The sequence below is a fragment of the Microchirus variegatus genome, assembly GCF_963457635.1.
Source record: "Microchirus variegatus genome assembly, chromosome: 1".
NCBI lineage: Eukaryota > Metazoa > Chordata > Actinopteri > Pleuronectiformes > Soleidae > Microchirus > Microchirus variegatus.
Genome location: NC_139802.1, coordinates 41543747 through 41567039, shown reverse-complemented (window position 1 = coordinate 41567039; position 23293 = coordinate 41543747). Strand labels below are relative to the sequence as shown.

Sequence of the window (23293 nt, the reverse complement as noted above, 5' to 3'; positions counted from 1 at the left end):
AACCCTCCAAAAGGGTTTCAGGTCGAACCTTTATATAAAGGTTCTACCTGGAGTCCAAAAAGGGTTCTCCTATGAGGACAAGCCGAAGAACCTTGTATGGTTCTACTTAGCACTTTTATTTCTAAGAGTGAACACTCTTAGAAATAAGTGTTCCAAAAGGGTCCTTCTACAAGGGCTGAGGTTCAAGTGTGTTCTGGTGAGGAACCGACGCTTTGTCACTGTCTTAATAATCAACAGAGGACAGGCAGTGAAGAAGCATGGCTCACCTAATACACTCTTAGACATAAGGGTTCCTAAAGGGTCCTTCTACAAGGGCTGAGGTTCTACCTGGAACCATTTGCTTCTGAAAAACGCTCCCAAATAAAAGGGTTTTTCAAGGGTTCTTGGTAACACTAATGTTTCCAGTAAGAACCATTTTTGATCCAGAGAACCCTTTAAAACCCCTTTCGTGAATAAAGGGTTTTAAAAGACCCTTTATAAAAGGTTCTACCTGGAGTCCAAAAAGGGTTCTCCGATGAGGACAAGCACCTTGTAAGTTTCTACTTAGCACTTTTATTTCTAAGTGTACACTCTCAGAAATAAGGGTTCCAAAAGTGTCCTTCTACAAGGGCTGAGGTTCTACCTGGAACCATTTGCTTCTGAAAAACGCTTTCCAGAGAACCCTTTAAAACCCTCCTGAATAAAGGGTTTTTAAAAGGCTTCTTGGTGGAACCCGGAGCCAAAAATGGTTCTCCTATGAAGACAAACCGAAGAACCTTATATTGGTTCTCCTTACACTTTTATTTCTAAGAGTATATTGATCATTAATGACAAAAAAACCTAAAATCTTTAATGGTGAAAGTCATTTTAAATAGAAAGTAATGAACATTTGCCCACAACACTGAATCTGTTTTCTTCACTGAAGAGAAACACAGTAAAGTTTGTCCAGCTCTGGTTTCATCGTATTTTTCTTTAAAATAGTATCATAAATATAAATATATATGTTATAAACATACTATGTTTCCCCGTTGACCAACGCTGTGATGGGACATTATTGTTTTCAGGTACAAAGCTGGAGAGTCTGTTGTATTCCTGCGTGTCTGTTTGGGGGATTAGCTCTTTGTGCCCTCTGAACCTTTGCATTCCGCCTCTACGTTACAGCCGCAGCAGGCCAACACATCCAGAAACAAAAAAACGCCTCGCTCAGTGGTTTCTTTTGACAGTAAAACGCTTACAGGCAGGGCCCGGCGGTGGCTGGCTCTGTTTCTAGGTCGGTGCAATGAGCGCCGGCTTTTGGGCGCAGGCCCCGACTATGATGACGAGAGGCTTTTCCTTTGTGCGGCGAGCCTCGACGTTTGGCCTTTGCCAGGGTATAAAAGCCCGGGTCGGGCAGTAAAGGCACCAGCACGAGCCAGCCTCCCTCACACAGCACCGCAAGCTATACTGACGCAGGTAAGGACACACAGACGCAGACATGCACACCTGAGCACCGGTCAACCAGAGCCAGAGCCGGGGGGGTCCACTCCCTGTCCTCCACACCCGGGCAAAGCAGCCTCGGCGTGGGGAAAGACCCAATCACAAGTCCAGAGTCCAAATGAGCCTCCCGCAACAATGCCCGAGATACGTTTGTTTTTTTTTCCGAGATCTATCGATCTACCACCCTCCAAAAGACAAAGTCCCCACCTCAACAGATGCCACAGTGAACTTCACGTTCCCGTTCTTAATTCCCTTCTTCTTCTTCTTCTTCTTCCGTCCGTCATCTCACCCAGAGTCTCCTGAAGCACCTCACCATGTCTCAGACCACCAAGTCTGCCTCCAGCCAGGGCACCGACGCCAAGGACAAGGGCGTTCCCGCTCCACCTGCTTCGAGCAAGGCCACCAAGACCGGAGAGCCCGGCATGGGCTCGTTCAGAGTGAGTCCCCTGAAAATCAAACCCCACGGCGTCTATCATGCAGATATAGTTATTTTGAGATACACTGGGTTTTGGGAGCCTTCGATGTATGTTTTTTGGGTCGCTCAGACATGCATTCGGTTCAGTTTTGCCATAAATCACGTGCTCTTATCTCGATTTATATAGTGATTTTGGTCACAACAGTCATGTAATGTCTGTTTCTACAGCGTTTTCACCGCTGCAGAGAGTGAGTGAGCGAGTGAGTTTTAGTCCCACAGTGGTGCAGAAAGGCTTGTGTTTATGTTTGAACAGAACCTTTAAAGGTTAGCATCGGGATTAGCTCGCTTTTATTCAAATGAGTAATTAAAGCACATATACGTTGCGCATTTATCCTTTGGTTAAATATTAGTCCGATCGCAAAATCTCTTATGCAAATGTGTACACAGTGAAAAGTAGTTGTTTTGGTGCTTTAACACACACACACACACACACACACACACACACACCATTTTAATCACATGGTGTGGTTTCTTCTTTTATCGTTTTATGTCGCTATAAAACTGTTGGGAGTTGTCAACGTTGTGCTGATGCTGATACATACGGATATCTCTTATCTCATTTTCTTATGACTAAAATAGTAGTAATATCAACGCTTTTCCAGTTTAAATTGCTTTAAACGACCTCTGAGGTGCTTTTTCACAACATGTCGTCAGGAAATGTCCAAAATAGCACCAGGTTTTTTACAGAAATAACAGTGAAGATAAGACCCTCCGTGTGTGAAAAACATGACGTTTGTCTCTGTGCAGATGATGATGTTCGACCAGGAGAACTTCCAGGGCAGGATGATGGAGATCCAGAACGAGTGCATGAACGTGTGCGACCGCGGCATGGACAGAGTGCGCAGTATCATTGTGGAGTGTGGCCCGTAAGTGGACACACAGACACACAGACACACACACACACACACACACACTTTCTGTCAAATGTCAAATGTATTCTCTGTTCCATTCTCTTGCCTCTCCTCTAATCCTGCTGTCCTGTCCTCCTCCTCCCCCATCGATGTCCTCCTCCTCCTCCTCCACCCCACGGTGTCCTCCCCCCTTCTCCTCCAGCTTCGTTGCCTTCGAGCAGACTAACTTCCGTGGGGAGATGTTCATCCTGGAGAAGGGAGAGTATCCTCGCTGGGATACCTGGAGCAACTCCTACCGCAGCGACTGCCTCATGTCCTTCAGGCCCGTCCGCATGGTACGTGCGATTGTACAGGATATACGCTGAACATATATATGAATATGTAAATATGTAAACAAGAGACAGATGTGTTACAGCAACATCGTACACTCTTAGAAATGGAAGTGCTAAGTAGAACCATATACGTTTTTTTGGCTTGTCCTCATAGGAGAACCCTTTTTGGCTCCAGGGTTTTTTATAAAGGATCCACCTGGAACCCTTTTGGAGGGTTCCACCAAGAACTCTTTTAAAACCCTTTCTTCGGAAAAGGGTTTTTCAGGAGTAAATGGTTCCAGGTAGAACCTCAGCCCTTGCAGAAGAACCCTTTTGGAACCCTTATTTCTAAGAGTGTATTTGCATCTCATCTCTTATATCTGTCAATTACTCATATTCTACACTCACAGAAATAAGGGTTCCAAAAGGTCCTAAAGGGGTTTTCAAGGGTTCTTAGTACACTAATGGATCCAGTAAGAACCATTTTGATCCAGAGAACCACCTTTCCTGAAAAAAGGGTTTTAAAGGGGTTCTTGGTGGAACCCTCCAAAAGGGTTCCAGGTAGAACTTTTATAAAAAGGTTCAACCTGGAGTTCTCCTATGAGGACAAGCCGAAGAGCCTTATATGGTTCTACTTAGCACTTTTATTTCTAAGAGTCTACACTCTTAGAAACAAGGGTTCCAAAAGGGTCCTTCTACAAGAGCTGAGGTTCTACCTGGAACCATTTGCTTCTGAAAACCCATTTCCCGAAGAAAGAGTTTTTCAAGGGTTCTTGGTAACACTAATGGTTCCAGTAAGAACCATTTTGATCCAGAGAATCCTTTAAAGGCCTATCCTGAATAAAGGGTTTTAAAAGGGTTCTTGGTGGAACCTTTATAAAAAAGGTTCTACCTGGAGTCCAAAAAGGGTTCTCCTATGAGGACAAGCCAAAGAACCTTATATGGTTCTCCTTAGCTCTTTTATTTCTAAGAGTGTACAACATGAAAAAATAAAATGTGAAACATTAGAATAAAGGGTTATGAATAGTGATGACATACATCACAGCTGTTTAGATAATAAGGAATAAAATATTAGAATGCAATAAATATTCTTTTTTACAGAATGCATTAATTATGCAAAAAAAAATGTTCAGCAGAAAGAGTAAAAGATACAACTATTAATATTGTATTGAATTATATGTACTAATGATATGTATTGTTAATAAGAGCTTTTATTTAGATGAAAAAGATCAGAAATTCCATGTTGAGATGTTTAATTCTGGACCTTATGCAGAGAGTTACATCAGCACCACAACAACAACAACAAAAAACAGGAAAATGACAACATAATATGCAGTTATTGAGACATGAAGACGAACTCTTGATGCCTCATTTCATCCCTGCAGGACAGCATGGAGCACAAGATCTGCCTGTACGAGCTCTCCGACTTCAAGGGCAACAAGATGGAGATCCAGGAGGATGACGTGCCCACCCTCTGGGCCCACGGCTTCTGTGACAGAGTGGGCAGCGTGAGGGTGCCGGGAGGAGCGTGAGTACCAACACAGACACAGCACACTTTAGTCGCTTTAATATGAAAGAGGAGTTGTAGGCAACAACGCGACAAACGAGGAAAGTCTTGTTCTCAAACGCCTGGGAGCAAACCTGTCTGCCTCTTTTTCATATGTAACTAAAGAGGACGCTCTGTACTGCAAATATTGTTTTAGACAGAGGTGCAGAGGCGGCCGCAGGGCTTACAGCGCTAACACGACATTGGAAGTGTTCACAAAAACATAGCGTTGGCACGTCATCACTGAGAGCTCGGAGCTGAATGGAGTTTTGACAAAAGGAGTTTAAATACCTGGAGTCGACTGTTAGAAGCAATGGAGAGCGAACGAGAGAGAGTGTCAGGGCTGAAGGACAAGAGGACGGTACTCTCTTAGAAATAAGGGTTCCAAAACGGTTCTTCTACACGGGCTGAGGTTCTACCAGGAACCATTTGCTTCTGAAAAACCCCTTCCCGAAGAAAGGGTTTGGAACCTTTATAAAAAGGTTCTACCTGGAGCCAAAAAAAAGGGTTCTCCTATGAGGACAAGCCGAAGAACCTTATATGGTTCTACTCAGCACTTTTATTTCTAAGAGTGTAGTGAGACCATAGGGCTTGGAGACCAAGATGGACAGGATTAGAAATTAGCATATTTATAGAACCTAGACAACCTAAAGAATCTAAAGAACCTAAAGAACATTTAGAAATAAGGGTTCCAAAAGGGTCCTTCTACAGGGGCTGAGGTTCTACCTGGAACCATTTGCTTCTGAAAAACCCTTTCCCAAAAAAAGGGTTTGGAACCTTTATAAAAAGGTTCTATCCGGAGCCAATAAGGGTTCTCCTATTAGGACAACCCGAAGAACCTTATATGGTTCTACTCAGCACTTTTATTTCTAAGAGTGTAGTGAGACCTTAGGGCTTGGAGACCAGGATGGACAGGGTATTAAATGAGCATATTTACAGAACCTACACAACCTTAAGAACAGTGATTCCCTTGTGACCAAAAGAACCCCTTGAACTTCTAGAACCTCCTCAACCATCACCATCATCTCCTCATTGACCAACACAACATCAGACATAATCACTCCTGAATTAAAGACACATTAAATGGCTAACTGGACAGATAGTCAAGATTAAATAATTATACTTGTTGTAGAATCTGATATTCTGTACCACTGTGTTTTATTACAATAGACAAACATGTTTTGAGTTTTAATGCTAACTGGAGGCTAGGTTCTCCAACACACAGAGCACACAGGAGTTGTTGATCAACTGCTGCCTCCACCAGGAAGTTTAGATGTATTATCTGGTGGCATCTGTGCTTGAAATCCTTTGTTTTGGATTAACTTAAATGACACAAAGTGACCACACGAGGCAGCAGCAGACCAGCACCTCCTGTGTCAAAGTGAGCTAAAAATGATGATTTTCTCTATGGACTAAGGCTACATCCATACAATAGGTTTTTATTTGAAAATGGCACTTGTTGAGGCAGCATCTAAAAACTGTGATTTTCTCCATGGACAGTTTAAACCATCACTTCAAAGTTACAATAAACCAAGAGTTCACTCTCCTCTCTGTTTGCATGACTCCCTCAGGTGGGTGGGTTACCAGTATCCTGGATACAGAGGCTACCAGTACCTGTTTGAGTGTGGCGACTACAGACACTACAACGACTTCTGCGCCTACCAGCCCCAGATCCAGTCCATGCGTCGCATCAGGGACATGCAGTTCCACCAGAGAGGATGCTTCACCTTCACCTCTGCCAGCAAGTGAACGGCAGCCGCTGGTCGCACACGCCCACATTCTCTACTCGCCACCATCAACGCTCCATCCCAAAGGAAAGACCACAGAATGGGAACAAATACACTGGACAACTTTAAATGACTTTTTATGGTGCTAAAAATAAACGTGTAAAACCTGAAACCTCCAAGCTCGCCTCCACTCATTCATTTTTACCATGAATACATCTGTATTTTAGTTGTATATTCATGAAATGTAAGTCTTTTCAACAATAGTGGACTGTGGTGGACACTTTGGTGGGACAAGATCAAGTCAAGACTGAGATCAAGTCAAGACTGAGACCAAGTCAAGACTGAGATCAAGTCAAGACTGAAACCAAGTCAAGACCGAGGCCAAGTCATGACTGAGGCCAAATCAAGACTGAGGCCAAGTCAATACTGAGAACAAGTCAAGACTGAGGTCAAGTCAAGACTGAGACCAAGTCAAGACTAAGGTCAAGTCAAGACTGAGACCAAGTCAAGACCAAGGCCAAGTCAAGACCGAGGCCAAGTCAAGACTGAGACCAAGTCAAGACCGAGGCCAAGTCAAGACCGAGGCCAAGTCAAGACTAAGGCCAAGTCAAGACTGAGACCAAGTCAAGACCGAGGCCAAGTCAAGACCGAGGCCAAGTCAAGACTGAGACCAAGACCAAGTCAAGAGTGAGGCCAAGTCAAGAGTGAGGCCAAGTCAGGACTGAGACCAAGTCAAGACTGAGGTCAAGTCAAGACTGAGGCCAAGTCAAGAGTGAGACCAAGTCAAGACTGAGGCCAAGTCAAGACCGAGACCAAGTCAAGACCGAGACCATGTCAAGACTAAGGCCAAGTCAAGACTGAGACCAAGACAAGACTGAGACTAAGTCAACACTGAAACTAAGGGACTTAAAATGTCATTTACAACTCCAAGTTATATGAACATGAATGCTAATTGGATTGAATCATTATCCGGTGAAGTTCAAGGTGTTCAGAGCTCAGAGACATGGCCCAGGTAAGGGAGGTAAGGAAGACTGAAACACGACCACCACTGAACAACACTCACTCATAAGACTGGGCCAAGAAATATCAGAAGCGAGGGTTTTATGGACACATGAAATGAGAGTGAGTCTTGACGGACCAGATGGATGAGCTTGTGGTCGGATCACTAATGGACTCAGAGCTCCACTTAGTCAGGCATCAACAAGATGGAGGTCGAGTTCTGTGGGCTGTTATTATTAAGGATGAACTAGTTTGACCTGTAATGGAAAATTTCTTTGTCTCAGAGCTAGAGCCTTTCCTAACAAAAGACACCAGCTCCTTTTTAGGGTGTCTAGACTCACCTTTGCACCTAACTACAACATCCTGCAGGATACCTCTGAGGGAGGTCGCCCCCGATACCTGCCGTAGACAAAGGGGTGTGAAAGCACGGCCTGGATGGGCAGACCCCTTCAACAGACAAATAGATGTGAAAGGGGGTGTTCATCATTCAAGAAGGCCATGGTTTTTATTTAGGACAACACTCCATCACATCCAGGTACTCCACTGTGTTCCTAATCAGCAAAGGCGTTCAAGATGACATAATAATGACATGGCCTCCTCCTCACCTGACATAAACCGTATTGAAAATGCATGGGCTCTAATTAAACGTGAGATTTACAGAGATTGCACGGATGGAAGCTCATTTCAGTTATTGAAAAGAATGGGTTTATTTGTACATTTTGAGTAGTTTACTTTCCCTTTGTTAAAGGTTTATTAACAGTTTGGATTAACTGAGAGAAGTGTATTTGTTCACTAGTAGAATTAACCCTGTGTGTCATGTTTTTGTTGGTTAAACAACTTTCAAATCAGTGGATATTGACAATTATCGTGATAGCGATCAAGTGAAAAGAATGAAATGTGCTTTTTAAACAGCACAGGACTCAGTTTATACAACCTGCTGCGTTTGCTATATATTATATATAATATTATTATTATTTAATTATTATTTTATTTTACTTTTGAAGTCATAGTTCAGTTGATGTTGATCTGCACTCCATACCAGATGGTGGTAGTAGTAGTTTGCCAACCATACAAAAGAAGAAGGAGAAGAAAAAAGAAAAAGAGGTTTGGAGGACAAAAACCTGACATATCAATAAATAAATAAATAAATACAGGAATAAATAAATATATACATAAATAAATAAATACATCAATAAAGGCATATATAAATAACTAAATAAATAAATACAAAAATGCATAAATTAATGCTTTAAATGTATGTATTTATTTATTTATTTATTTATGTATTTATTTATTTATGTATTAATTTATTTATGTATTTATTTTTTTAATTGATATGTCAGGTCTCGTCCTCCATAGAAAGGTAAGACAGAATTGGGGAAATACATAGGGTAAGAGTGTGTATGTATGTTGTGATGGTGGCCCATTTCTGATTCACACTCCAGAGCAGAAGGGGGCGGTAATGCGCCTATTGATGGATGCCAACCGCCATAAAACAAACCAAAGAAAACGAAGAAGAAGAAGAAGAAAAGAAAACGAAGAAGAAAAAGAAGGAGGAAAAAAAGAAGTAGATTGTGATTGAGCTTTTCGGTGTTTGTGTTTCAAACCGAGAAGAAGGAGCCATGGCCGCACTTTTAAAAGCACGGCGAGGTGAGAAGAACACGAAGCTACTGACACTGACGCTGAACATTAGCCTAGCTTGTTATTCAACACAACGAGCCGACGTGTGTCATAACGGAGGTCATGTGTCATAACTGAGGTCCTCAGAACTTATTAACACGTGTGTTTAACACAACGGTGTGTTTAACCGTGACTTAAAAATGTCACATTAGAAACGGAGTCTTGGACTAAACGGTGTTTGTTGACTGCTAGCTCTTTGGCTAAGTGTAGTTAGCATGCAGCGATATAAAAGCTTGTACGAGGACCAGGACAGTGTGGACGGATGCTTCGTAAACAGTTCCGCTGCTCTGTTTGTGTAAAACGTTGTCTTTTATAAACGTTTAGACTGAAGTTAATTGTGACTGAAGTTGATGACCTCTCACCTAAAAACAGACTACCTCACACTGAACCGGTGGCGGTGTTGTGAAGTAGTGAAGCAGGGCGCCGCCTGCTGGCTGCGTGTGCATACAGCACCGTTGTTGTAAGACAGGTATAATTTGTCATTTGTGTAATCAAATGTACACCTGCTCATGTGTTCGTTTGTTGCTGTTGTTATTTATTATTTATTTATCACGGCACACATACACAACTTAGCGATTGACCCAATTCCGCTTCTTCAATGTGTTCCTTTGTGATGTTGGTGTTTGCAATGTTGTTTTGCATATTAAATGTGTTTTATTGTCATTCCGAAAACAAACACATTTACTTTGAAGTTCTGTGAATCATGTGTCTTCACTGCGATATCATGATGGAATATTTTACAAGAGTAAAACAGCCAATATGACAACAACAGACTCACGCTCCGTCACTATTATGATATTGAACATGTCAATTCGTGTGCAAGTTGAAGACCCTGTTTCATATTTCCCTCTCTCTCTCTGTCAGTTGTCGGCTTGTGTCTCAGTGGACAGAGGAGAATGTCTCAGCTGGCAGAGTTACCAGAGACTCATCAGTTACTGAGACAGACGTGCAGAGACTACGCTGACAGAGAACTGTCACCCATCGCTGCCAAACTGGACAAAGAGCACAGTTTCCCAACCAAACAGGTACATAACGTAATGCCTTTATTATTAATCTTAATGAACTGCATGTATTCATTCTTAAAATGACCGTTATGTGTGAGCGATCAGAGTTTAAGACGCCACGTTTTCTTCACCGACAACAGTGGTACAGCCAGTATATTCACAGTTTAAGATTTAATTCACACAGCCTGTAAATTCTGTGTCTGTTTCTGTTGTGGGAAAAGGGGTAGAAGTGAAGATCCTGGCAGATTAGTCTTTGGGTTTGTGCAGGACTAGATCCTCAACCTGGCAACCTTGAAACACAGCAATGCTCCACTTTTTTCCGTTTTCATTTTTACGTTGAATCCTTCAGGGCTAACGACTAAAAGACGATGAAATGTTATTCACCAACGTTACCTTAAAAAGTCCCTTTTTTAAATTGTAGATGGATGTATTTAAATTTGATTACAATTTTCACGCCTTTTATTAGTGCTCGGCGCGTTTCCATGAAAAAGACGCGCGTGACGTCAAGTTTACGTGACTCCCGATTGTTAAAATGAGTCTCTAAAGTAACGCTAAACTTTAAAAACAGAGGCACACATACGCAGTACACAGGTACGCTGGTTATTTGTAGCGCTGCTCTTTTCGTTTAATAAACAGACCGCTCCAGTTCGACTGTAGGCGCTCCAACGGCGCTAAACGAGCTAATGCAACTAACGGAGCTAACTGGTAAACGGTGCCTGGACTCCGGTGTCGCGGCACGTAAACCTGACGTCATGGAAACGGGGTCACGCGTTAACGTAGTGCCCAGCACTACATTTCATGTATACAGTGCATAGAAGGGTGCTCAAAGAGGCTTTACATATATTATAAACATTAAAAAGTCATAAAACAAATACAGTAAAATAGACAAAGTGTTAACTGAAAAGTAGAGGACCAAGCACTGAGCCCTGTGGGACATTGGAGGAGGTGCATTTGTTGATATATGACTTTATCCATGAGATGGCAGTTATTCTCGCAGTTTCACAGTTAAGATAAAAACCACAGTTTATAAACTCGGCCTATAATGGTGGCTCCGCACTGTCATGCAGCCTGAAAAATCCTCAAAATAAAAGTCATGACAAACTGCCCCGTGACTCATTCGTTCATTCGTTCGACTTTAACGTCAGTGCTTCTGTTCTCACCTTAGATCCAAGAGCTGGGGGCGATGGGCGTGATGGCCATGGAGGTGCCAGAGGAGTTAGGTGGTGCCGGCATGGACTACCTGGCGTACAGTCTGGCTATGGAGGAGATCAGCAGGGGCTGTTCCAGCACGAGTGTCGTAGTCTCCGTGAACAATGTGGGTACGGCGCGAGGAAGTCCTGTGGTGGACTCGTGTGTCTGTGCAGACTCGTACTGATTCTGCTTCTCTTCTCAGTCTCTCTACATCGGACCGGTTCTAAAGTTTGGCTCTGAAGAACAGAAGAAACAGTGGATCACGCCATTCACCACCGGAGAGAAGGTGGGCTGTTTTGCCCTCAGTGAGCCAGGTACACTCTCACACACACTCACAGAATGTCTAACACGTTTCTGTCATGTCTTTCTCCTGTAGGACACATTTCTGTTTATCCCCTGTAGGACATGTTTCTGTCATGTTTTTCTCCTGTAGGACAAATTTCTGTTTTTCTCCTGTAGGACATGTTTCTGTCATGTCTTTCTCCTGTAGGACACATTTCTGTCATGTTTTTCTCCTGTAGGACAAATTTCTGTTTTTCTCCTGTAGGACATGTTTGTGTTTTCCTCTGTAGGACATGATTCTGTCATGTTTTCTCCTGTAGAATATGTCTGTTTTTCTCCTGTAGGCCATGTTTCTGTCATGTTTTTCTCCTGTAGGACAAATTTCTGTTTTTCTCCTGTAGGACATGTTTCTGTCATGTTTTTCTCCTGTAGGCCATGTTTCTGTCATGTTTTTCTCCTGTAGGCCATGTCTCTGACATGTTTTTCTCCTGTAGGACATGTTTCTGTCATGTTTTTCTCCTGCTGGACATGTTTCTGTCATGTTTTTCTCCTGTAGGACATGTTTTTCCTCCGTAGGACATGTTTCTGTCATGTTTTCACCTGTAGGACATGTTTTTTAGGACATGTTTCTTTTCTCTAGGACAAGTTTTTGTCATGTTTTCTCCTCCTGTATTTTTCCAAAACCACTAAGTGAACCTAGTTTGAGGCAAATGTGTTCCTCACATCTCCTCCTCTTTGACTAAAAGCGTGATGAAAATTGCAGGTAACGGCAGTGACGCAGGAGCAGCCTCCACAGTAGCTCATCAGGAGGGAGACGAGTGGGTGCTGAACGGGACCAAAGCCTGGATCACCAACAGCTGGGAGGCCTCTGCCACCGTCGTGTTTGCCACCACGGACAAGAAACTCAAACACAAGGCATGACGCGGAACATTCTAATGTCCAGTTCTAAGCAATGAAGAGCAGAGTTGTTCACTGTTGTGTTGCTGGTTGCTGGTTGTAGGGTATCAGTGCCTTCCTGGTCCCCATGCCACACCCGGGCCTTTTGCTGGGGAAGAAGGAAGATAAGTTGGGCATCAGAGCCACGTCCACTGCCAACATCATCCTGGAGGACTGCAGGATACCAAAGGGGAACTTGTTGGGTCCTCTTGGAGCAGGTTTTAAGATTGCCATGGTAAGTTAAAGATTTATGTGGAGTCTATATGTATGTATGTATATATATGTGTATATGTATGTGTGTATATTCATGTGTGTATATATATATGCATATATGCATGTGTGTATATATATATATATATATATGCATATATGCATGTGTGTATATATATATATGTGTGTATGTATATATATATGTATATGTGTGTATATATATTATATATATGTGTACATGTATATATATGTGTGTGTTTATGTATATGTGTATATGTATACATATGAGTGTGTGTGTATATGTGTGTGTGTGTGTGTATATGTATATATATGTATACATATGTATACATTCGTGTATACATGTATACGTATGTGTATACATGTATACGTATGTGTATACATGTATACATATGTGTATACATGTATACATATGTGTATACATGTATACATGTATACGTATGTGTATGTGTATACATATATACGTATGTGTGTATGTATATATGTGTACATATATGTATATATGTGTGTAGCTGTGTATATATATGTGTGTGTGTATGTATACATATATGTATATATGTCTGTAAATGTATACATTTATGTATGTATAAATATATATATATATATGTATATGTGTGTACATATATACACGTGTGTAAATACACATATATATGTATATCTGTATATTCACATATATACATATATATGTATTTTTTTCTACCTTTATTTAAGAACACAGATCTTAAAGTCGCAGAAACCTTACCACCAGTTAGTATTCAGTGCTATATAAATATTGATTTATCCTCGCGTTGTCTGCTAAAAGTTGTGTTTTTCTGTGTCGTAGCAAACCCTGGACAGTGGACGTATCGGTATCGCGTCCCAGGCTCTTGGCATCGCTCAGGCTTCTCTGGACTGTGCTGCCGACTATGCGCAGAAGAGAACGGCGTTCGGAACTCCCATCGGCAAACTGCAGGCCATACAGGTAACAAACGACAAAATACGGTTTCCTTGTGGGTGAAAAAGCAGGGAACACATTGACATAAGAGACAGAGAATCGTTTACCATCATCCCCCGATGTCTTAATCCATTTCAGTTTAAACTGGCTGACATGGCTGTTGCAGTAGAGAGTGCTCGTCTGCTCACGTGGAAGGCTGCACTTCTTAAAGATGCTAATAAACCCTTCACTAAGGTACGTAGCAGCTGCCTGTAAAGCCTGACATACTGAACGTATTGTACTTCCCTGCAGTGGAACACAGTAAATGACTCTGTGTTGTGCTTCCTGCAGGAAGCAGCCATGGCTAAACTGGCAGCATCTGAAGCTGCCACCTTCTGCTCTCATCAGGTAAGGGAACTATAGATCCCCACGAAGGAAGACACTGAAGGACAACGTTCTCATCTTGTTCTATTCACACGTTTCAATCAGGCAATCCAGGTTCTGGGTGGGATGGGTTACGTGACGGACATGCCGGCCGAGAGACACTACAGGGACGCTCGCATCACCGAGATCTACGAGGGCACCAGTGAGATCCAGAGACTGGTCATAGGAAGCCACTTACTGAAGGAATACCAGCGATAAACACAGCCGTCAGGAAGACGTCACTCCACAATCATGAAGAAGCTACAGTGTGAGATATTATGTTCAAGGAATATCGTTATTTTGGGCATTTTATTTAATTTGTTTCAAGATTAGAGAAGGTGCAAGGACATATGAGCTGCCTTCCAGGAGAAATCAGCGTTATAATGGTCAGTTCAATGAAAATAACAGTTTCTTACTGTGATATCGAGCCGTGCACATTCTTCTAAGATTAGGTAGTATGTGTTTTTTTTAACATGTGATTAATCAACCTCTGCCTTTAAAGGTCCAGTGTAACAACCTCACCACCAAATTCTGCCTATAAACCATCCTGAATGTTACACACTGGATCATAAATAGGATATTTCACAGTTTGTGTGTGTTTGTGTGTGTGTGTGCGCGACGTCACCGTGTGTGCCTATAGTGTCACGCTGGCTCTCACTTTGTCATCAACCAAGAAAGAATGTTAGAGTCTGTTTTCCGTCTAATCTTTGTATGATATTCATTTTGATGGCCACAGTGAGACTGTTTCGTCAGCAGGGGGCGATGCTGCTGATGTGTCACTGATGAAACGGTGAAACGGAAGCATCACCTCACTCGGCTGTGGATGATTTGACCTTAGACTCAAAGTGTTGACCCGGTGACCTCTCCAGTGTCATGACATGTGATCTGTACATAATTTACTGTAAATTATTGTCTGAATGATAGTAAAAACACAACAACAACAACAACAACATTTGGTGCTTCTTCTCCTGTGTTTCACTTTCTCTTCTTTACCACTTTAATTATTGTGCTTTTATTCCTCTGCCTTAAGTGTCGAGAATAACACGGACGGCTGCCGTATTAACATATTTGCATTTTATGCATTTCGTCATATAAATTATGAATATTACTCATTCAGTTGGCATAATTTGTACTTGCAATATCAATTAATTTTACTGATGTGATTTCATACAACATATTCTATTTAACAAATTCTGTTCCCATTCTGTTCTTACAGACTCTGGAAACCACAAGTAAGCCTGTATTTTGGGACCTAAGTGATCTGTCAAAACTCAGTCTTTCAGGTATGAAAGGGGCCTGACCATTAAGTGCTTTGATTTTAAATTGAATTCTAAACTGTACGCCGGAGCCAGTGTAGAGAAGCTAACACTGGAGTTATATGGTCTCAGAACTTGTGCTGCAGCATTTTGTGTTTTTAACAGACTTGTTGGAACATCCTGATAATAACAAGTTACAATAATCTAATCTAGATAGAAAAAAGAGCTAAACTATTAAACCTAAGAAACACCCCTCTCATATCCCTTTGTCTGTTGAAGGGGTCTGCTCCTCCAGGCCGTACTTTCACACCCGTTTGTCTACAGCAGGTATCAGGGGCCGCCACCCAGAGAGATATCGTGCAGGATGTTGTATTTGGGTGCAAGTTATGTCTAGACATCCTAATTTGAATACACAAAAGGACCTGGTATCTTTTGTTTGACATTGAATTTGCCATTACAGAACCCTGTTGGTCCAGGAGATGCCGATGATCTTGCGCAGCCGCCGCCGGCGAAACCGGTCCATCGCTTTTAGCTGCTTTTTGTGTAGTGTCCATGTCTCACCGCTGTCGAATAAGGCCGTTATGACGTCTTATGCCTTGTAGACTTGCCAGTTTGTTTTTGTATGTCGTATATCGTCTGATGCCACGTTCACCCCACAGCCGTGTCCAGAGCCAACCAAAGGAGGAACCTGCCTTTTGGGATCCCGTTCGACGCTTCTTTGTCCATGCTGCAGGATGAGGTCGAAGTGCTTCCCAGGTAGGTTAAGCTCTCTACGGTTGTTGAGTTCAGTTCAGATTTACTGGATGTTGACAGGCAGCTAGCGTGTTCTTGCATATGCCGCTAACTGAGCGCAGCAAGGACACGGTCATCTGCAAACAGGAAGTCTCACTAGGGCCTCCAGTAATTTGGTTTTTGATCGAATAGAGTCATTGAGTCTTGGGCAAGAAGGAGGCTCCATGACCTCCCTCTGGGTTCAGGGAATAATTTTATATTAGTTATGTTCACGTTCTCATTAGGTTTCGTGAAACTTTATTGTCCCGTTAGTGGAGTATATTGTCTTAGGCGCCACAAGGAAAACAATGTCTTATAATCACTCGTAAGTAATAGGCAATTAAATACACTTATACAGCGGATAAGATCAGGGAATTCAATGGGAAAATGGGTGGTGAGTGGTTCCTTTGTCTTCCAGCAGGGACACAAGAGGGACAACGAGGGGTTTTATTTCGTAACGCGTAACACAAAAGAACCACTTAATGATATCAACATCTGCGTAAGACGGTGATATCTTAATCTTATGTTTTGCCACTTCGGCGTATTGTTAGACGCACTTTATCGAAAGGAAACCGAAGTTTGCGAAACACTCGCTCTCCTACGCCAAAGTCCACGTCCAGAAAGTGAGTTATTTTATCTGGCGGGGGACAACGGGAGCTGCCGGTCCTCTGCTGCCTCGTGTGGTCTGAACAAAGGATTTCGAACACCGAAGTGACAAAACAAGTCATTTGAACGTTTGAGCCTCTTTCTAAACCCATTTCTCTTGGTAAATTTGAATTCTGTGCCCCCCTCCCTTCCTCGGCTGTCGTTCCTGTGTGTGCACGCTCTTCTTTTTGTTTTTCCCACATGAGGGCACTGATTACTCGGCCGCGGCCCAAAATCTGGGCCAAGCTTCCTGAAGCAGGAGCTGCACCCCTGCGCTTGCTAATTGTGCTGATCCTGGTGATAGTCTGCAGGGCGCATTGTTGGAAGCAGGTGCTCGCGCACACGGGGTCGTTTACCGCTCCGTCGAGCCAGGCTCTTGATTGTTTTGACGTCATTTTGGGATTGTTTGTTTGTTTCCTTCTTCTCACACACACACACATAATGTCCATGTTTACCCTCAGGCTCCTGAACTGTGTCCTAAACTCAGGACAGAGGGACTTAGTACACTGATAATCACAATATGTGGGACATGTTTGCATCTCAAGTGAATTCAATAACATGAACCCAAAATAGACTTATTCGTCCATTCTGTTGTCATTTATAATAAAAAACAATATTTACTTATTTCATAATGTGACTTATGGCCAGGAACCGTTTGACGTGATTATCGAAGAATGAACGTAGATAATGAGTTAAATGTTTTTATTAGGAAAAAGCATCTATTCAAAAATGAGCTCAGAACACTGTACAACGTATTAAAAATGCAAAATTCCCTGCTTTGATCGCAACGCGAGTGCACGCTGGTTTGATTCCGCTGTGGGAACCAGACTCGGAAAACACATGGAAAAAGTCCATGGTGTGAGAAACAACAACAACAACAACAACAACAACAATAGTATTTACAACACACACTGACACCATGACGACACGAGTGATTTCAGCCTCAAACTAACTAAACTGCTCCTCATTAAAAAAAAAACACTGAATTTGTTCATTAGCGGCTCAAATTTGAGATTTGCTCTAAATTTTTAATCCTCGTGTATTGTATTTTCCCTGAGAGTAACAATAAATGGTTTAGTTTATGACAAAGAGAATTCAATTTCATTTTTTGGTATAAAAAAAAAACACACAAAAAATACATGCTTATATATAAACACTATATCAACATGTGAGTGGATGAATGTGCTTATCAGCACCACGTCAGTGTCCCTCACCAACATGCCCTTTATGTCAGACTTTAAAGGGACAGTTCAGGGTTTTTTAACAGTGTGGTTGGATGAAAAGACGCACCTCATCAAATCTTTGGTATCATAAGAATACATTTTCTGCTGTTTCATGCAATAAGGCAACCCCCTTTTTCAGCTGCTGCACCAAAGTCCATAGAGAAAATGAGGTCTATGGTACGCCGATTTAACATTTAATAGCTAGACTGGATATGTATCACAGATATCTGTGATTCAAGTCTTCCTATCCACATTGACATTCTTCCTATCCACAATGACATTATTCCTAGCACAAATGTCATCACTTTAGTGCTGTTTCATTACAGTTACCGTAAAATGTTATTATGACTAGTAACAATTGGACTGAAGATATCTGAAATGGGGGTTTCTCCTAGTAAGAATTCTATTGCAGATTGCAAAATTGAATGGCAGATATCTGTAATTCAATTCTTCCTATCCACAATGACATTCTTCCTATCCACAATTACATTATTCATATGACAAACGGCATCACTTTTTGCCATTCATGTGTATTGGGCTTTCATTTTCAGATATCCACAATGACATTCTTCCTATCCACAATTACATTCTTCCTATCCACAATGACATTATTCCTAGGACAAATGGCATTACTTTAGTGCTGTTTCATTAGAATTAGCGTAAATGTTATTATGACTAGTAACAATTGGATTGAAGATATCTGAAATGGGAGTTTTCCTCGTAAGAATTCTATTTCAAATTGCAGAACTGAATTACAGATATATGTAATTAAATTCTTCCTATCCACAATGTCATTCTTCCTATCCACAATTACATTATTCCGAGGACAAATGGTGTCACTTTAGTGCTGTTTCATTGCAATAACCATAAATGTTATTATGACTAGTCACAAGTGGATTGAATAGATCTGAAAGGTAATTCTATCGCAGATTGCAGAACCGAATTACAGATCCAGTCGAGCTATTAAATGTTACAACTGCTTGCCATATACGTCACACAATAACACGGTGAACTCACTCACAAGTCAACAACTGTCATGATGTAAAAATCGAGAACTGTCCCTTTAACAGCAGAAATGATGGCGTAAAACTTTATACATAATGCTTCTTATCAAAGTCTCCGTTGACTGCGATGGTCTTGGTGGGAGAGTATTTAATCGGGTACGAGCCTCGCACCGCCTGAGAGAAGGAGCAGCACAGCAGGGTTCCGCCCAGCAGCAGCAGCGCCGTGGCCGCCCAGCCCACGTATATCGCGGCGCCGATCTCCCGCTTCTTGGACGGGGGCACCTGCGGGTCGTGGAAGTCCACGATGATGTTGTTGGCCATCCAGCACAGCGGCACCAGCATGAACAGCCCGCTGAGGATGTAGACGACGCCGCCGGCGTTCACCACGCGCGCCTTCACCGTCTCGTCCTTGATGCAGTTGGTGCACTGCGCTCCGGCCACGGTCGCCGCGAGCGCCACGATGCTCAGCACCGCCGAGATGATGCTGTGCGCCCGCGCCGTCTGCAGGTCGCGCGTCAGCGCCAGCAGCGAGTCGTGCACCTTGCACTGCATCTGGCCCGTGCTCTGCACCACGCACGACATCCACAGGCCGTCCCAGATGGTCTGCGCCACCACGATGTTGGACTCGATGAAGGCGGTCACCTTCCACATGGGCAGCCCGCACGCCACCATCACCAGCAGGGAGCCGGCGACGCTCAGCGTCAGGGCGAGACCCTCGAGACACGCGGCCGGCATGACTGTGCTGTGGATCGGCCTGATGGTCGCGATGAGAGAGAGAGAGACAGAGAGAGCTGAGTGGGAGTGGATGTTCTCTCTTCTCTGTCTGTGCACTTGAGTGTGAGTGTGTGAGTGTGAGTCTGTGCTTTTTCATTTATGTGACCAGTGAGTGACCATCACCACATTTAAAACACACAAACTTTGAACCAATCAGAGGCTCAGAGCATCTTCAGCTCAACCAATCAGGCTCATCATATGTGTGTGTGTGCGTGCGCTCTGGGCATTCCAGCACTTTTCAGTGAGCCGGATCCTTTGACTATCTATCTATCTATCTATCTATCTATCTATCTATCTATCTATCTATCTATCTATCTATCTATCTATCTATCTATCTATCTATCTATCTATCTATCTATCTATCTATCTATCTATCTATCTATCTATCTATCTATCTATCTATCTATCTATCTATCTATCGGTTAGCTTAAAGTTATCTATCTGTTAGCCTAAAGTTATCTTTCTGTTCGCCTATAGTTGTCTATCTGTTAGCTTAAAGTTGTCTATCCGTTAGCCTATAGTTATCTGTCTGTTAGCTTAAAGTTATCTATCTGTTAGCCTAAAGTTATCTATCTGTTAGCCTAAAGTTATCTATCTGTTAGCTTAAAGTTATCTATCTGTTAGCCTAAAGTTATCTATCTGTTAGCCTACAGTTATCTATCTGTTAGCCTATAGTTATATATTCATTAGCTTAAAGTTATCTATCCGTTAGCCTAAAGTTATCTATCCGTTAGCCTATAGTTATCTATCCGTTAGCTTATAGTTGTCTATCTGTTAGCCTACAGTTATCTATCTGTTAGCCTAAAGGTATCTATCTGTTGGGTTAAAGTTATCTATCTGTTAGCTTAAAGTTATCTATCTGTTGGCTTAAAGTTATCTATGTGTTAGCTTAAAGTTATCTATGTGTTAGCTTAAAGTTGTCTATGTGTTAGCCTAAAGTTATCAATCTATTAGCCTAAAGTTATCTATCCGTTAGCTTAAAGCTATAAATGTGTTTTTCTGAAGGTTCCATGTGGTAAATGTCGTTGACTATACCTATCCACTCCTGTGTCAGTGCCTTTTTTTTTTTTTTTACCAGCATTTATCAAAAAACCAGGAAGCTGTGTGTGCACAGGACAGGGCGTCCATGTTGACTTGCTCCATTGTGCTCTGACCGTGCTGTTGAAAAGTGCCCTCGACTCCTCTTTTGTGTTTTTTTGTGAGCTTTAAGTGGACTCACCACAAGGCCACAGGGCCACACTCGACCTAATATACACATCCTGTACATTACGCAGAGTCAACACAGCGATGATGGAAGCTGGAGAGCGAGAGAAGCAAAGCATGCTGGGCCGTTGAATGCAGACCTATAGGATACGTCCTCTGGGAACACAATTACAATTACAAACGTCAGTTTCCTGATTTGTATTTACTGCAAACACAGCGATGCATGCAGATAAAGAGCGCCTGACCACACCTGCTGTAATTGCTCTTACTAATGTGGAAGATGCAATCTGAGTTTTAGTCATGATGTTTCTGTGGGACTGTTGAGTCGGAGCACGAGTATCGGGGGCCGACTGACCCACTGAGATGCTGCAGCAGATAAACAAAAACAGGGCGGAGGAAGAGCAGCTGGCCGCCAAGATAACGTTTAAAATAAGCACAAAAGGAGCAAACTTGAGCTTAATTATAGATATTTGTTGTTCAGAGTGTAGTTTTTAAGCACGTGGAGTCTACTGTGTATACTCAGGCAGGTTTTCTCACCCCTGGTCCTGGGGAACCACTGTCCTGCATGTTTTAGATCAGGGTTCCTCACTCCTGGTCCTGGGGAGCCACTGTCCTGCATGTTTTATATCAGGGTTCTTCACTCCTGGTCCTGGGGGAACCACTGTCCTGCATGTTTTATATCAGGGTTCCTCACTCCTTGTCCTGGGGGGAGCCACTGTCCTGCATGTTTTAGATCAGGGTTCCTCACTCCTAGTCCTGGGGGAACCACTGTCCTGCATGTTTTAGATCAGGGTTCCTCACTCCTGGTCCCGGGGAGCCATTATCCTGCATGTTTTAGATCAGGGTTTCTCACTCCTAGTCCTGGGGGAACCACTGTCCTGCATGTTTTAGATCAGGGTTCCTCACTCCTAGTCCTGGGGGAACCACTGTCCTGCATGTTTTAGATCAGGGTTCCTCACTCCTGGTCCCGGGGAGCCACTATCCTGCATGTTTTAGGTCTTTTCCTGCTCCAACATACCTGATTCAAATAAATGGGTTATTATCAGGCTTCAGGGTTAAGGTTAGGGTTAGGGTAACCCGAACCCTTTGAGTCATGCTAAAGACCCCATTAAACACAGCAAAATTGGAACTAAAATGACCTACCTACACTTTTAGAAATAAGGGTTCCCAATGTGTTCTTCTACAAAGGCTATGGTTCTACCTGGAACCATTTGTTTATTTTAAGGGTTCTTGGTTATGGTTCCAGTAAGAAATATTTTGATCCAGAGAACCCTTTAAAACCCCTTTCCTGAATAAAGGGTTTTAAAAGGGTTCTTGGTAACACTAAGGGTTCCTGGTAGAACCTTTATAGAAAGTTCTACCTGGAACCAAAAAGGGTTCCACCAAAAAGGGTTCCACCCTTAGTAGAACCTTATATGGTTCTAAGTAGAACCTTATACGGTTCTACTTAGCACTTTTATTTCTAAGAGTGTACAGGAAACCCACCTAGACTGTAAGATACATCTCTAACTACAGTGAGGTAACCTGTGATTCCCACCCCTATAATGTAATGTACCCATATTTCTGTCATTTGCTGCTGCAGTTATAATAAGCGATAATAAGTGATAATAAGTGATGAAATGACAGGTGTTGCTCCAGCATGGACGTCAACGTGCTGACAAACAACATTCCTGCCACGAAACACAATCAGCTCCGCGTCTGGAAAGCTCATCACGCGACGAGCACGCGGGCCACGTGCGCGCGAAGGAGCGCGATTATGTCACGTAGTGGGTGAGCGGATCGTACAAACGCTGCTTTTCCTGTTGGCTCAATAACATAAAGTGCAACAGTCGTGATCACCACAGTGAGGACTGTGGTCACTGTGTGTGTGTGTGTGTGTGTGTGTGTGTACTCTACAGATGTTTCCTCCTCTTTCCACAGTGTTTACTTCCAGCTAACTGTGAGAGTCAAACAATAAACCCAGATTTATTGTCGACACAGTGAAGATCGAGTGAACGTTATTATGGGAACTTTCTTTTGTGTGTATACACACGGAGCATTTATCCATAGTTTCAACGATGAATTCGTCTGCATTGATCGACCACTCTAACCAATCTGTTTTCTCGTCCTTTGTCTCCACAGTGGACCTTTCTTTCTTTGTGCTGTTTTCCTGCCGCTGATGTCTGTGACGCTGACTGACAGGACAGCTGCTGCCAGGTGACGTGTGGTCAGTGGGTGGTGGGCTGAGGTGCAGCAGTGTTAGGATATCCTGTCTCTTATCACTTCCATTGTTTCTGCGAAACCATCAGGAACTCTCTCCTCCTCCTTTTCCACATCGACCGCATTTATTATCCACTTTGAAATATCACCTGCCGCGACTGTGTGTGGCACTCGATCCAGACGGAGGCCTGAGGACT

General features: G+C 42.7%; 3 protein-coding genes across 4 annotated transcripts; 2 read left to right on the top strand and 1 right to left on the bottom strand.

The window, feature by feature from the left end:
* Positions 1–1329: 1329 nt before the first annotated feature.
* On the top strand, positions 1330–6387 carry crybb1 (crystallin, beta B1; the record flags this gene model as incomplete). The annotated part of the gene is made up of 6 exons (XM_083902025.1): positions 1330–1431; positions 1749–1892; positions 2678–2796; positions 2984–3116; positions 4478–4620; positions 6210–6387. Exons 2-6 carry the CDS (start codon positions 1770–1772, stop codon positions 6385–6387), a joined length of 696 nt encoding a protein of 231 aa, XP_083758151.1. The 5' UTR covers positions 1330–1431; positions 1749–1769.
* Positions 6388–8879: 2492 nt separating this feature from the next.
* Positions 8880–14886, top strand: acads (acyl-CoA dehydrogenase short chain). Of its 2 annotated transcripts, XM_083890376.1 has the most exons (11): positions 8883–9014; positions 9417–9513; positions 9909–10069; positions 11214–11363; positions 11442–11553; positions 12285–12436; positions 12522–12692; positions 13509–13646; positions 13758–13853; positions 13950–14006; positions 14088–14886. In XM_083890376.1, the coding sequence occupies exons 3-11, from the start codon at positions 9941–9943 to the stop codon at positions 14238–14240; spliced, it is 1158 nt and encodes a 385-aa protein (XP_083746502.1). In that variant the 5' UTR covers positions 8883–9014; positions 9417–9513; positions 9909–9940; the 3' UTR covers positions 14241–14886. The 2 variants fall into 2 exon arrangements, with proteins under 2 accessions (XP_083746501.1, XP_083746502.1); XM_083890375.1 differs by lacking the exon at positions 9417–9513 and having other exon boundaries at positions 8880–9014.
* Positions 14887–17390: 2504 nt separating this feature from the next.
* Positions 17391–19732, bottom strand: cldn5b (claudin 5b). Its single transcript, XM_083885878.1, has one exon. The coding sequence runs from the start codon at positions 19653–19655 to the stop codon at positions 19008–19010; it is 648 nt and encodes a 215-aa protein (XP_083742004.1). The 5' UTR covers positions 19656–19732; the 3' UTR covers positions 17391–19007.
* Between the last annotated feature and the right edge of the window lie 3561 nt (positions 19733–23293).